At 44.2% G+C, this 13,686-nt stretch overlaps 1 protein-coding gene across 2 annotated transcripts in view; it reads left to right on the top strand.

Moving 5' to 3' along the window:
• The first annotated feature begins 260 nt into the window (after positions 1–260).
• Positions 261–13,686, top strand: part of RELL1 (RELT like 1) — a 72,283-nt gene continuing 58,857 nt past the window's right edge. For both annotated transcript variants that reach the window (XM_082653387.1, XM_082653386.1), the window contains exon 1: positions 261–436. In XM_082653387.1, coding sequence (XP_082509513.1) covers positions 349–436 — 88 coding nt within the window. In that variant the 5' untranslated portion in view covers positions 261–348. The remainder of the gene's footprint in view (positions 437–13,686) is intronic.

The following is a 13,686-nucleotide window of genomic DNA, read 5'->3' on the forward strand; positions in this document are numbered from 1 at the left end:
GTACGGGGCGGGGCCATGGCCGAATCCGGGAGGCGGGAGCTGCGGACGGACTTGGAAAGGAAGCCGGGGCGAAGCGGCGAGGCTGGACCAGGCTGAGGTGGGCGGGTCCGGGGGCGGGGTCACTGGATGTGCCTCCTGCCAGTGCGGGCGGAGCCGGGGGCTAAACTGGGAGAGGCAGGGCCGAGAGGAGGTGGGTGGGGCCTGAGGGGAGGGTCCCTGGTGGGGCTGGGTGCACAGCGCGCGGGGGCTGAGCCCAGACAGTCTGTCAGCGCGCGGGCTCCAGAGCTGCTCTTCGTGCCGGAGTCCGGGACGGGGCGCCCCGGGGAAGGAGGGCGAAGGGCCGCGGCGATGGCTCCGCCGGGACTCCTGGAGTCCGCTGTCCTCGCCGCAGCTGTCTTCGTGGGAGGCGCCGTGAGTTCGCCGCTCGTGGCCCCGGGTGAGTGCCCTGTAGCAGCCGGGGCGCGCAGGAGGAGGCGAGGGATCGGGACTGTAGTCCCGCTGCTCCTCGAGCTGCCCTGGTCCTGGCACAGCCGTAGGATCCCGGCGCTGAACATCTGGCTGTCTGGGGGTGGCCCGGGCCGGGCGCGGCGCGTGGAGATGGCTCCCGTCCCTCCCAGCCTGCTCGGCTCCCGCCTTCCCTCCTCCGAGGACCTGTTACCCCCCGGCCCCACCTCTGAGCTGTCTGGCGTGTAGGGACCCGGCCGGCTCTTGCCTTCCTCGGGAGCCCTTCCGCCCGGGCCCAGCAACCTGGAGCCCTGCGGACCCCTTTCCTGCCCTTGTCCTCAAAGGCCCCGCGAGCGGAAGATCGTGACACCGGGCACCGGGTGCGCTGTCGCCGCCTTCCCCCTCCTCCTTTTTTTTTTTTAAAATCTTAAAACCTTGAGGAGTTACAATTTCTTTCCTTTCCAAGTTTTAATTTATTTTCGTGGTTGATGGATTCTTGTAACAGGTTGGGGATTTCTGGTTTCCTCCCACATATCCTGGATAAGTCAGGCTTGGAAAAACGGAAGGCGTGTTTGTAAACTTACCTTTTTGTTTTTCTTCTTTGAGTTGATTCCTGTCACCACAAAAGGAACTTTCTGTGGTCAGAGCAGGAAGCCACCAGCAGAGATGATAAAATGCTGTCCCCAATGATGAACTTGGAGCAGTTTTTAATTGAAATCTAAGAGGAGGTGTAACTTTTACGGAAGTCCTTTCTCACACTCTTGTTTTTATAATTATAGACACCAGGGATTCCTTACCACCGAGCCCCTTCTTAACTGCCACCTTACAGCAGTAGTTTAAAAAAAAAAAACGTATACCTTCTTGTCCAGCTGGGGTTCCTAGAGCCTGGAATCTTACGTCAGCAAGCTCTTCCAAGCTTGAGCAGCTCCTCTTCAGTCCAAATAATAAGCAATAACTGGAAGCCTTCCAATCATAACTATCTCCTCCATAGAAACACATATACTGCTCTTCACTCCTAAGAAGAATCCACTTGCTTACAGCTTTTAAACTGGCTTATCACTCTGGCCTTCACTTTTTTGTAGAAATCAGAATACGTTAGGAAGGGAACATATGTCTCCTGAGTCTTTATTAGCAGATCTGTATTTCCTTCAGCCATCCACCCTGAGGAAATGGCCGCTAGTGACATGTATTATTGGATGGGAGATTTTGGTTTTCACCCTGCATTTCATTGCTGAGACAGGTAGATGCATCATCAGGTTCCAATTGGACCCCAGGTTGTAGACAGTACTTAGAGGGCTAGAGTCAGTTGCTCCAGAATTTGAAGAGCTTGACCTGGGAGGGAAACTGTTAATAATTCAGCACATGATGCATGTAATCAGTCAGAGCAGGAGAAATCATCTGTAGAGTGAGTTTGTGTTTTGATGGACCTTTGAGCAACACACAGCTTTCAGGACTGGAATGTGATGACAAAACTCTTAATTACACAGTATAACACTTTAGAAGAATGAGGTATCTAAAAAGGAAAGGGTACGGAGTACAAATATGCCAGTGTGACTTGAGACCTGTTTTGTGATGAAAAGATGCCCTGACCAGCCACCATCTGGTCCCCGTGGAACCTAAGATGGTGTTAATGTTTGTAGGGAATGTTTTAGGGAAGCAGGGAGAAAGATGGGGAGTAATGTTGAGTGCCTGCTATGTGTCAAGCTTTGAGTTGGGCACTTTATATTCATTTTTATACTTATTTCTCAATTCTGTCAAGTTATTTCCAGTGAGGCACCTGAGGCCCAGAGAGATTAAACAATTGGCCCAACATCACATAGCTAGTGTATCCGTCAGCATTCAGTCCAAGAAGCAGAATCACTAGGAGGGGAGTGTGTGTGTATGTGTGTCTATGTGTATCTTTATCTTTGATAACCCAGCCTGCTTGATTCCAAAGTTCATTCTCTTTGCACTGTACTGCACTGCTCCCCAGAGAGAAAATAGAAAAGAAATCACCTTCAGCTGTCTTGTTGAGATTCTAAGATAGGGAGTTTAGGACATCATAATATTGTAAACATTGGGTTATCAGAAGATGGGAAGTAGAGAAAAGAAGGACAGTTAAGTGCACAGTGGGTAGTGGCAAAGCCTCTGACTTCCTGCCTAGTAGAAGAATCTCATTAAGCTTAGGAATCTCATTAAGCTTCTCATTAAGCAGCATTCGAAACTATATACCACCAGCACCAGAAGGGATGGTTTTCCACATCTTGGCTTATTTATGTCTTTTAACTTCTCTGGTTACTTAGGGCGTAGTTTCTCTGCAGACAGTGGGCATGGCCTTTGAGTAAGGAGTGGGCTGAAAAGGACCAGGGGCTGGTGAATGAGAGGTGCCCTCTCCTGGGGCTCTGTGGGCTTCCATCCAGACTCCTGATTCCTCATTTAGATGCTAACGATAAGCTTTATTAAATTCTGGGTTCTCCTTTGGCCAGGTAGCTGCCTAGCTGTATATTTACATTAATCTTAGTCAGTGGACAGAATGTTTTGAGAAGGCACTCCTTGGAGCTTGGGCTTCCCTGCCCAAATTTCATTTAAAGAGAAAATGCAAAATTCGAGGCGTGCCTGTCCTTCCCTATCTCCCCATCCCCACCCCATCCCCGCCCCCAAATAAATCAAACTATTTGGGAGTTTCAGTAGTCGCATTTGAATGAGAGAGACCAAAGCCCCAGGTGATAGAGAAAAAAGTTTTCATTATTACTTTTTAAAAAATTGTCTCTGATGTTGAAGTTTAATTACACGTTGGGGCAAAAGAGTTGTTATTTGACACCAAAAAAACATGATTTAAATTGTCATTGGTTAAAACTATTATGTTGAGTTGTTTCTGAGAATTTTAGGGCAGTTACTTCGGAAATTCTAAGGATTTGGTGGGCTGCTGAAAGCAGGGAGAACAGTGAGTCTGGCTAAAATTGGAATCTGCAGTTAGTACACTGTGGGCCCTTTTCAGAGGAAGGAATGCAGTGTTTATGATACCTGTTTTGTGGCAGGCTCTGGTCTAAGTACTCAGATCATTTAATTCTTACAACATCTTGTCAGCTATATAGTTTTATTCCTCCATGTATAGATGAGGAAGTTGAATTCTGAGAAGTTAACTTGAAAAGGTCACTTACCTGGGTAAGTTGGATTTTGACGTGGACTCACATGTATTCAATTCTGAGGCCTATTATTGTTACCAAATCATTTTGTTTTTCTTTAGAGTGAGGAATTTCTTTTTACTGTAAGATATTTATAAAGAATCATTAATAGGATAATGGCATGATAGAGTAGAAAGAGCACCAAGCTCTAAGTCAGAACCCTGGACTTGAAATGTGCCTGCCGCTTTCTGGAGTGTGGCTCTCTCTGCCTCCATTTTCTTGCCTGGAAAATGGGTGTGTGCCAACCCCTATCTTTTTCTGCCTTACTGGCTGCTAGTGAGGAGCAAATGAGCTGGTGTCTCTGAAAGGTCTTGGCAAATGGCAGAGTGGTATATATCTTCTATCCTGTGTATCTTTTTTCCTGTATTTCTTACCCAAAGTGCCCATTAGACTAGACTTATAATGTCAACCAAACAACTGTCTAATAAATGTAGACCACACATGTTTTCATTCTGGAAGTGGTGAGGGTTTTGCAGTCATAGGTTCATTGTAAATATATAAAGTCTGGAGTGACACCTCAGATTCATGAGTTTGCTGCCATTGACTGGGAGTTAAGTAGCCAAACCTTTTTTTCCCATTTCTCCTCAGCTAAAATACAGTGCTCTTGGTATTTCTGGATAATTCCCCAAAAGATCTAAAGTTTTGGGGGAAAGGGAGAGAATAACACTTGATCTCATTACTCCAAGACACTTGTCACTGTCAGCCTATTTCATTCTGGTCTTCTTTGTATGTATTTTCTACTTGGAGGGGATCATAATGCAAAGATACTTTTCTACCTGGCATTTTTTACCTAATGTTATACTTAAAGGCTTCTCCATTTCCCTACACACCCACAAAGTGGCTGCATAATATTGCATTACATGGTTCTCTGTCTTCTATCTCACTGTGCTTCCATTTTAGATTTTAGATTTTGCTAATTTTTTTCCACTCTGCGGCATGTGGGATCTTCCCGGACCGGGGCAAGAACCCGTGTCCCCTGCATCGGCAGGCGGACTCTCAACCACTGCGCCACCGCTAATTATTTTTAAACGAATTTTAAAAGTCATTGTTTAGTGAACATCTATGCAAAACTTTGTCTGGATATCGATGACTTCCATAGAAAATGGGTTCCTGAAAAGGCAATGTTGGGGTCAAAGGTATTCATGTTTGAGGCCATTGATGCCGCCAACCTTAGTGACCTGAAGGTTGTTCCAGTTTACATTCTCACAGCAGTGGTCAAAAGACTCACTTTTCATACCATTGGCATTTTCTCTGAAAAACATATTTGCTAAATTGTAAGGCAAAAATTTATACCTTGATTGTTTAAATGTGTATGTCTTTGATTACTAATAGGTTGACTATTTTCTTCTAGTATAATATTTGAGCCATTTGCACATGCCTGTAATCCTTTACGGACAATTCTGAAATCTGAAAAACTCCGAAAACCAGAAGATTTTTGAGGCTTTTTGCATACTTCGTTGGTGGGTGAAACCTAACCGGAACCAGTGTGAATATTGCTAAGTTTTGGCTGCAGTAATAATAATGAGTTTGATTTCTGAGTGTTAACATAATGTGTGCTAAATGCATTGTTACCTTTCTAGAATTACAAAGTCTGAATTTCGAGGCACATCTGACCTCCAGGCTTTCAGATAAGGGATTATGGTCCTGCATTTCCTCTTTCGTGACTCATCTGCTCTTGTTTGCGGGCAGCCAGGTGTAAAACTGCTCAAAATAGTAAAATACCCTATGGAGAAAAAGAACTCCTCAAATGAGTGGCACGTCGTGAAAAGAAGCACTGCTTTGGTATTTTAGTGGGGAACCTAATAAAGCAAAGATACTTTGGCAAAGCTGAGGTTTCCTCTGTTCTAGGTGGGTTTAGGGATGGGTGCCCATTATAATGGAAACTCTGCTTTCCTCTGCCAGTTATTGACACAGCTTTCTTTGTAAGGGAGAAAAGAAACGGAATCCGCCCAAGGGACTTTTGGGGGAGGGAAGGTTGGTAGAGGGTGGTGGATACCCCAGGCAAACTGAGTTCCCGTGCCCAGTCATCTCACCTTGAGGATCCTCGTGCCAAACTTGTTGAACTCAGGGATCTTCTATCCCCCCTTTGCCGTGCCCCAAGTTTCCTGCCTTCTTGTCTTTGGTCATCTCAGGATCCCAAACAGCTTCCAGTTCTTCCCGACTCTCCCCTCCCCCCATTTTGTTTGCACACCCCTGGGTATAACTGCATTCCAACTACTAAGAAAGTGCCTGTTGTACAGAGGGCAAAGAAATCTTTGAGCCACTTTCCTCATCTGTGTTGTGGAGAAAATATGGTAGAGTTGCCTCATTGGCATCGTTGTGACAATTACATGAGATAAAAATGTAAGGGTGCCTTGCGCAGTGTTTGGCATGTAGTAAATGCTAAAAAAATATATTATTATTACTTTGTCCTTAACCAAATACTACCTGTCATAGCTCTCAGATGGGACAAAGTTGCTGGCCGCTCCAGAATTTTCCTTTCGGGCTCTCTGCCGTTGCCTGAGGTGTCCCCTGACTCATATGGCTCCTGAGCGCAGGCTGCTGAGGCTGCGGTGTCATGGGCACGAGGTTGAGGAAGCAAGTTGGGCAGCGCCAAGGTGCCAGGGGAGGAGTAGGGACCAGTGAGCCTGGCAGGGAGCTCTCTCGGGGTGCAGGGGATATGTGGGGCTGAGCCATTAGCTACCAAAATTAGGCAACGAACGAGAAAAGGAAAAAAAGAAAGAAACCGTTAATCTTTATAAGGGTAGATAGAATGTGGCAGTTTCTTTGGGAAGAATTTTGAAAAGTTCACCAACTGGTTTTTCTTTAGCTGGTGGATTTGTAGGTACAGTCACAAAGTTTTGACAGTTTTCCCCTAGGATTGGTGTAATCATCCCATTGACATCCTGTTTGATTATCCAGGGTTGAACTGGTCATTGTTCATCTTCTCATTGTTCACTGGTGAATGTTATATTGAAGTAGGATATAATTAGAAATATATATAATATAAATAATAATATATAATATATGATATGTATAATATATGTGTAATAAGAAATATATTTAGTCTCTGTCCTCAGTTCGTGATGCAAAATTCCTCAGACCCTTGGGATTTCCTAAATGATAGGAGTGTCTTTTCTTTGTGAGGAGCCCCCTTTGAGCAAATGCTAATGAGGGGACTTAGGGTGGTACCCCTGATACCCTCAGGATGGGGCTGGTCACCTGAAGGAGGGTGGGAGTAGAGGGTTGAAACTTTCAGCCTCACCCAGCCACCTCTTCCCAGAGGGAAGGGGAGGAGGCAGGAGGAGGGCCACAGATTAAGTGCTTTAAAAATTTGAATAACAAGACTTGATGAGTTTCTGGGTTGGTGACCGTAAAGAGATGTGTGGAGAGTAGCGCACCCAGAGGGCACGGAAACCCCACCCCTTTCCCCGTCCCGTCCCTTGCCCTGTGCACCTCTCCCCTGTCTGTTCCCGAGTTGTGTCCTTTTATAATCAACTGGTGATCTAGTAAGCAGAATGTTTCCCTGAGTTCTGTGAGCTACTCTAGAAAATTAATTGAACTCAAGGAGGGGGTCATTGGAACCTTCAATCTATAGCCAGTTGATCAGAAGTACAGGTGACAACCTGGACTTAACATTGGCATCTGACGGATGGGGGGCTGGGGAGTGCGGTGGGGAGTCTTTGGGTCTGAGCCCTTAACTTGCGGGATCGGATGCTCTCTCCAGGTAGTGTAGGAAATTGAGTTAGTTTCTTGGTGGTGCGGGGGAAACACATGCTGGAATGAGGAGGTAGAACCCTGTAGCATTAAGGCTGACGATCTCCTCAAAGCTTATTGAGCAGACGAGGATACTGAGTCAGCCTAGCCAGGTGTTAAGGGGGTTCTTTACTCTGTCTAGGACGCTTCCCACTGTATGAAAGCTGTCTCTCCACCTCAGTGGACCTCGCTTTGCTCGCTTTGCTGCTTCTGGCAAGGTCTACACTTGCACTTGGTCCTTACGCTCCGGGGCCTGGTTTCTCAGCTCTCTGGATCTGGGGTGAGCAGGCCCTGAGGAGAATGACTTTGGCTAACTGACTCCTGTGAGTAATTGTGTTGTTCTTAGTCACGTAATGTTAGCGTCAGAGGGGACTCAGTGTTCCTCTTATAGTTCGTCCCTCCCTTTGCAGATGGGGAAGCTTCAGGTTCAGGAGCCGGCGGGAATCAGGAAGGGCCGTAGCCCATAGTCGAGGAGCAGAACGTTAGATTTGGTGAGGGAGGGCCTGTGTGTGTGTCTTGGTCACTGTCCAAGGCCCAGATCCAAGCACAGGACCCGGAACAGAGCAGATGCTTAAAAACATTAGAATGAAGGAAGGAAGGAAGGAAAGAAGCCAGGGGTGGAATCCAGGTGTTTTGACTCAGCCCCAGGTGTTTTCTTTATACTAAAGTGAAGACTTATGCTTTCCAAAATCATCCCTAAGTCTTAGCTGTAAGTCTCCTCCTCCATCTCCCTTCCCGAAATGGAAAGAGACTGCTTTGTCTGTCAGCCTCCACAGGCTATATTGCTCCGAAAGCCTGAGGCAGAGACTCTGGTTAAGGAGAAAAAAAGAATGACAATAAAAAAGTAAGCAAATACTGCCTTATCAGGTGAATATGCTGGAACATCAACACATTTGAATGTGTTAGTGAAAATTTTCAGTGCAAAGGTTTTCAAAACTCAAATCCGTTCGTGAAGTTCTTTTCAATGACAAACTGAATTCAGTTGTGTTGCTACACCAGTACTTTAAATGCATCTATTAGTTTTATGTATATATATATCATATTCCCAATTTTATAATACTTTATACCTTTCCTTTATACCTTCGTTTCACAGGTTAATTCTTTAAGTTATTTACTCATTCAGCAAATATTAGCCAAGTGCCTTACTGGGGTGCAAGACACTAGGATGAAGTGATGCGAATAGAATAGACACAGTCTGTGCCTTTACGGAGCCAGCTCAGGTTATCAGGGAAGATGATTAAACAAGCAATAATGATAAAATGTCATTACTACCTCGATAAGGAAAGTATGGCACTGGGTCAGAGTACCTGACCTGGGGCTGGAGGTGGGATGAGAGTTGAGTACAGGTTGAGCAAGACTTTCTGGAGGAAATGAAGTGTGAATTTATAGTCGTAAAAGTGTCAGCATTAGTCAGGTGAAGGGGACACGTGGTTGTGGAACAGAGGAGGTGAGAACGAGCAAAGCCATAGCATTGGTCCCTAAACTTGAGCATGCATCAGAATTAACTAGAATGCTGGTCAAAACACAGGTAGATCGCTCTCCCCCTCCTCCAGTGTCTGTAGGTCTGGGAAGGAACTGGAGAATTTGCATTTCTAACTGCTTCCCAAATGATGCTGTCTAAGTATCTTTTTTTTTTTTTAACATCTTTATTGGGGTATAATTGCTTTACAATGGTGTGTTAGTTTCTGCTTTATAACAAAGTGAATCAGTCATACATAAACATATGTTCCCATATGTCTTCCCTCTTGCGTCTCCCTCCCTCCCACCCTCCCTATCCCACCCCTCCAGGCTGTCACAAAGCACCGAGCCAATATCCCTGTGCCATGCGGCTGCTTCCCACTAGCTATCTACCTTACTACGTTTGTTAGTGTGTATATGCCCATGACTCTCTCTCGCCCTGTCACAGCTCACCCTTCCCCCTCCCCATAACCTCAAGTCCGTTCTCTAGGAGGTCTGCGTCTTTATTCCTGCTTTACCCCTAAGTTCTTCATGACATTTTTTTTTCTTAAATTCCATATATATGTGTTAGCATACGGTATTTGTCTCTCTCTTTCTGACTTACTTCACTCTGTATGACAGACTCTAGGTCTATCCACCTCATTACAAATAGCTCAATTTCGTTTCTTTTTATGGCTGAGTAATATTCCATTGTATATATGTGCCACATCTTCTTTATCCATTCATCCGATGATGGGCACTTAGGTTGTTTCCATCTCCGGGCTATTGTAAATAGAGCTGCAATGAACATTTTGGTACATGACTCTTTTTGAATTTTGGTTTTCTCAGGGTATATGCCCAGTAGTGGGATTGCTGGGTCATATGGTACTTCTATTTGTAGTTTTTTAAGGAACCTCCATACTGTTCTCCATAGTGGCTGAACCAATTCACATTCCCACCAGCAGTGCAAGAGTGTTCCCTTTTCTCCGCACCCTCTCCAGCATTTATTGTTTGTAGATTTTTTGATGATGGCCATTCTGACTGGTGTGAGATGATATCTCATTGTAGTTTTGATTTGCATTTCTCTAATGATTAATGATGTTGAGCATTTGTCTAAGTATCTTAACCTGGAAATCCGTCCCCTCTTCATGGGCTAGTCGTCCTGTTTTCCTGCCCATCCTTGAAGCTGAGATATAGGATAACACTTCCAGGAAACCCTTCCTAGGCATTCTCAGTGATTTTATCTCCTGTGAATATACATCTCGAGTCCATGAATACATGTTGGATCTATTGTATGTTATTTAACATAGAATCATAGGCAGTTGTTTCCACTGTGTTTTGTGTTAACTAGACAGCAGAGCACATAAGACACACTCAAATATTTGATTACTTGATCAGGTTTATTTCTTGCAACCTCTATGAGGAGCAGGTTGCTCTATTCTGTTTTGTAGAGATGAGGAAACAAATGTACAGAGGGATAACCAAGATGAAGAGAAGTGAAATGTCTCATTCAAGTCCTAGATGAGGGGAAGCCAAAGCTATATATATGTTAATTGTTCTCAAATGTTCTTTGTTGTTATGTGAAATTACATGTACTCCATGCTCAGCGCTACTGGTGGAAGGATGGCCTTATATTTATTTACTATTATTATTTTTTTACTTTTTCATTGTAGGTCCATCTACTGAAAGAGAAAACTAAGGCAGTTTATTATTTGAATGTAGATTTTGTTCTTAGTGGAAAATGAGTGATTATCCAAGGAATTCTTCAGGAATTGTCTATTTACTTTTAGAGTACATATTTGAAGGGACTAATTCAATTTACATGTCATTAGATTTTGAAATGATTTTTATAAAGTTTTGGTATGAGGGAGATATTTTAAAAAATCTATTTCAGTTTCCTGAAAAGACACAGATTAAACAATTATGCCATTACCCTTCTTAGGTGGCCAGCTAAGTTTAGCTGAGTAGTCGGAGATTTATAAAGAACCTGTACATAACATGTCACGTGATAGGTAAGGGTCACAAACAAACAACAAATTCTTTTCAATATCAGTAACATGCCAATCCTTCCTCCCGCATGCATATTATGAACATAATGTGGTTCTCTGAGATTCCTGTAACGGGTAGAAGTTGGAAGAATTCACTGGGTTTTCTGTCTCACAATATAACTCGGGAACACTAATTTTCAAATATTCCAATGGCTCTCCATAGCTGGAAGTCTCCAACACAATCATGTGAATTATTCACATTATAAGAAACGGCAGCCCGGAATTTCCTGGCATTGGTGAAGTGGCAGATGGCTAATGAACAGGCATTCCTTCATTTTTCTTTGCATGTTTGTGCTATAGAGTTGTATGGCCTGAATGCTTCTGAGGCTTCCTCAATTCTTTCCAACCTCCTCCTCCACTATTAAAGCAAAACACAAAACAACCACCCACAGGAAAAAAAAAAGAGGCATGGGCTATCGCTTAAAGCCAGATGATAGGGCCAAGGAAGCTGGGTTTTGAAGGTAAAACTCATTTCCCATGCATGATTGCCAAGTCAGTGTCTTGATAGTCTTTGCGGGTAAAACAGGTAGATATTCCATACAAACAGCATGCAATTCATTTAAAAATGAGGGCCTTCTTTGAGGTACTGTTAGGTGTTGTGTAGGTATATAAAATGAACAACAAACTTGGTTTCCATTCTCTACTAACTTGTGATTGAGAAGGGAGAGGAGATAAGCTATGAATACAAATTGTTATAGAATAACGGAGGATGTATTTGGTATCATCAGAGACCTACAGACGAAGTGCCACGTGGGATCACAGAGGAGAGAGACTTTCCTTCTGATAGAAGGGATGGAAAAGCCTTGAGAGCCTAAAACTTGGCATTTTAAGCAGACCTTAAAGGGGAGTGTGGGGATGGCAGCCCAGCAAAAGGAACAGTTTGTGCAGAGGTGTGGAGATAGGTCAGGAGAGGTCAGTGCAGACCTGGTGAGACTGCAGAGGGTGGGTTGAGGCTAGGCTCTGGGGCTCCTGAAACTAGGTGCTTGACTGTGCAAGCAGTTGGGGGCTAAGGATGGGGTGCAGTGGAGGACAGGGGACCAGAAGGGCCCTCAGGCATTGCAGTGTGATGGAAGAGCTCCAGATGCTGAGCTGAGTAAGACCTGAGTACCAGACATGGCCCCAGTACTTTCAACAAGGCCATTGAGATTGCTGTGCTGTTTCCTCATCTGGAGAAAAGGGGGAGGGTTGGGGGTGGGCAGGGAGAGGGGGAGGGAAGGAGAGGGAGAGAGAATGAATATACCTGTTCTTTATACATCTCAAAGTTGTTTGGAGGATCAAACGAATAATGTAGCCCTTTGTAAGTAATACAAATATGACCTATATAGTGTATAGGTTTAATATCATGCATATGATATATAGATAGAAACAAGTTTTCCAAGTTTGCTGGGAAATTAGAATTATGAAGTAAGTGCAGTGAATCGTCTTGGTGGTGTGAAGGCCAGAAAGTGCTCATGAATGGTAAAGGCTAGAGTAAATCCTCTGAAATTGTGTAAATCATCTTGCCTCTTGAATTCTTCATCGCTTAACATTTATTTTTAGAGGACTGTTGTGCATGTCCAGCTTTTGCGCTAGCTATTGTTGGTCAAGTTCTCATTGTTTTCTTCTCTCTCCAGGCGAGCCCAGGTCAGGAGGGCAGTGCTGGCCATCAGTGTTTAGGGTCGTGTCTTTAAATAAAACATGCAGATCAACACTGCGTTGATTTATAAAAACCTGCTTGGCTAAGGGCTCTATCTCTCTGTCACTTCTGGCAAGTCCGTTTTCTTAGTCCCTTGATTTCTTATAACGTGACCGAATAGATTTGGGGGAGGAAAAATAACTCACTTGAAAGTAATTTAGTGTACATTAGGTGCCTTCATATTATGGACATAGTGCTTACAGAGACAGAGGACTTGGTGTGTCTTAGTGCCTGGGAGCCGGTGGGATAGGAAGCGGGGAGTCTTCAAGGAAGGAAGAATTCTTTTGCTTGAACCATATGATAAAGTAGTTGATCTTTTCCATGTCATTCAGTGATGCACCTTGATATATAAATAAGACTCTTGACTTTGAGTCAATGTGGTATAATAAAGGCTATATATATGTGTGTGTGTATATATATATGTGTGTGTGTGAATATATATGTGTGTGTGTGTATATATATATTTGGTTTTTGTCCCATGTTCCTAGCACAAAACTCATAAACCCTTGGAATTTTCTGAGTGATAGGAGTGTCTTTTGTTATTCTTAATGAGGCCTTTAGACTATATCTGAGTTCACCCTAATGAATGACTCTTGGTGGGCACTTAGATAGCTTCAGGATGAGGGCAGGTTGTCAGAGGAAGCAACTTCATGATTATAGCGGGTTGGAACTTTTAGCTGTATCCGCTGAACTCAGGGAGGGGTGAGGTTTTGACGATTGAGTTAATCACCAACGGCCAGTGACTTAATTAATCATGCCTATGTAGTGAAATTTCTTAAAACTTTGATACAAACTCTGAAACAAGGAGGCTAAAGGAGCTGCTGGGTTGGTGAACCCATGGATGTGCTGGGAGGGTGGTGGGTCTGGAGAGATCATGGAAGCTCTGCGCTACCTCCCCTCCCCACCCCCAATTCTTTGCCCTACACATCTCTTCCATTTGGCTGTTCCTGAGTTGTATCCTTTATAATAAAATGATAATAATAAGTATAGCGCTTTCCTGAGCCATCATAGCAAAGTGTCGAACCTGAGGGAGATGATGGGAAGCCCTGACTTTGTAGTGGGTTAGCCTGGTTAAGTGGTTAGATGCCATTTGCAGCCCGTGTCTAATGTGGGGTTTGCACTAACTCCAGGCAATTGGTGTCAGAAATGAATTGCATTGCAGGACACCCAGTTGGTGATGGAG

The sequence above is a fragment of the Grampus griseus genome (assembly GCF_964374135.1).
Source record: "Grampus griseus genome assembly, chromosome: 4".
NCBI lineage: Eukaryota > Metazoa > Chordata > Mammalia > Artiodactyla > Delphinidae > Grampus > Grampus griseus.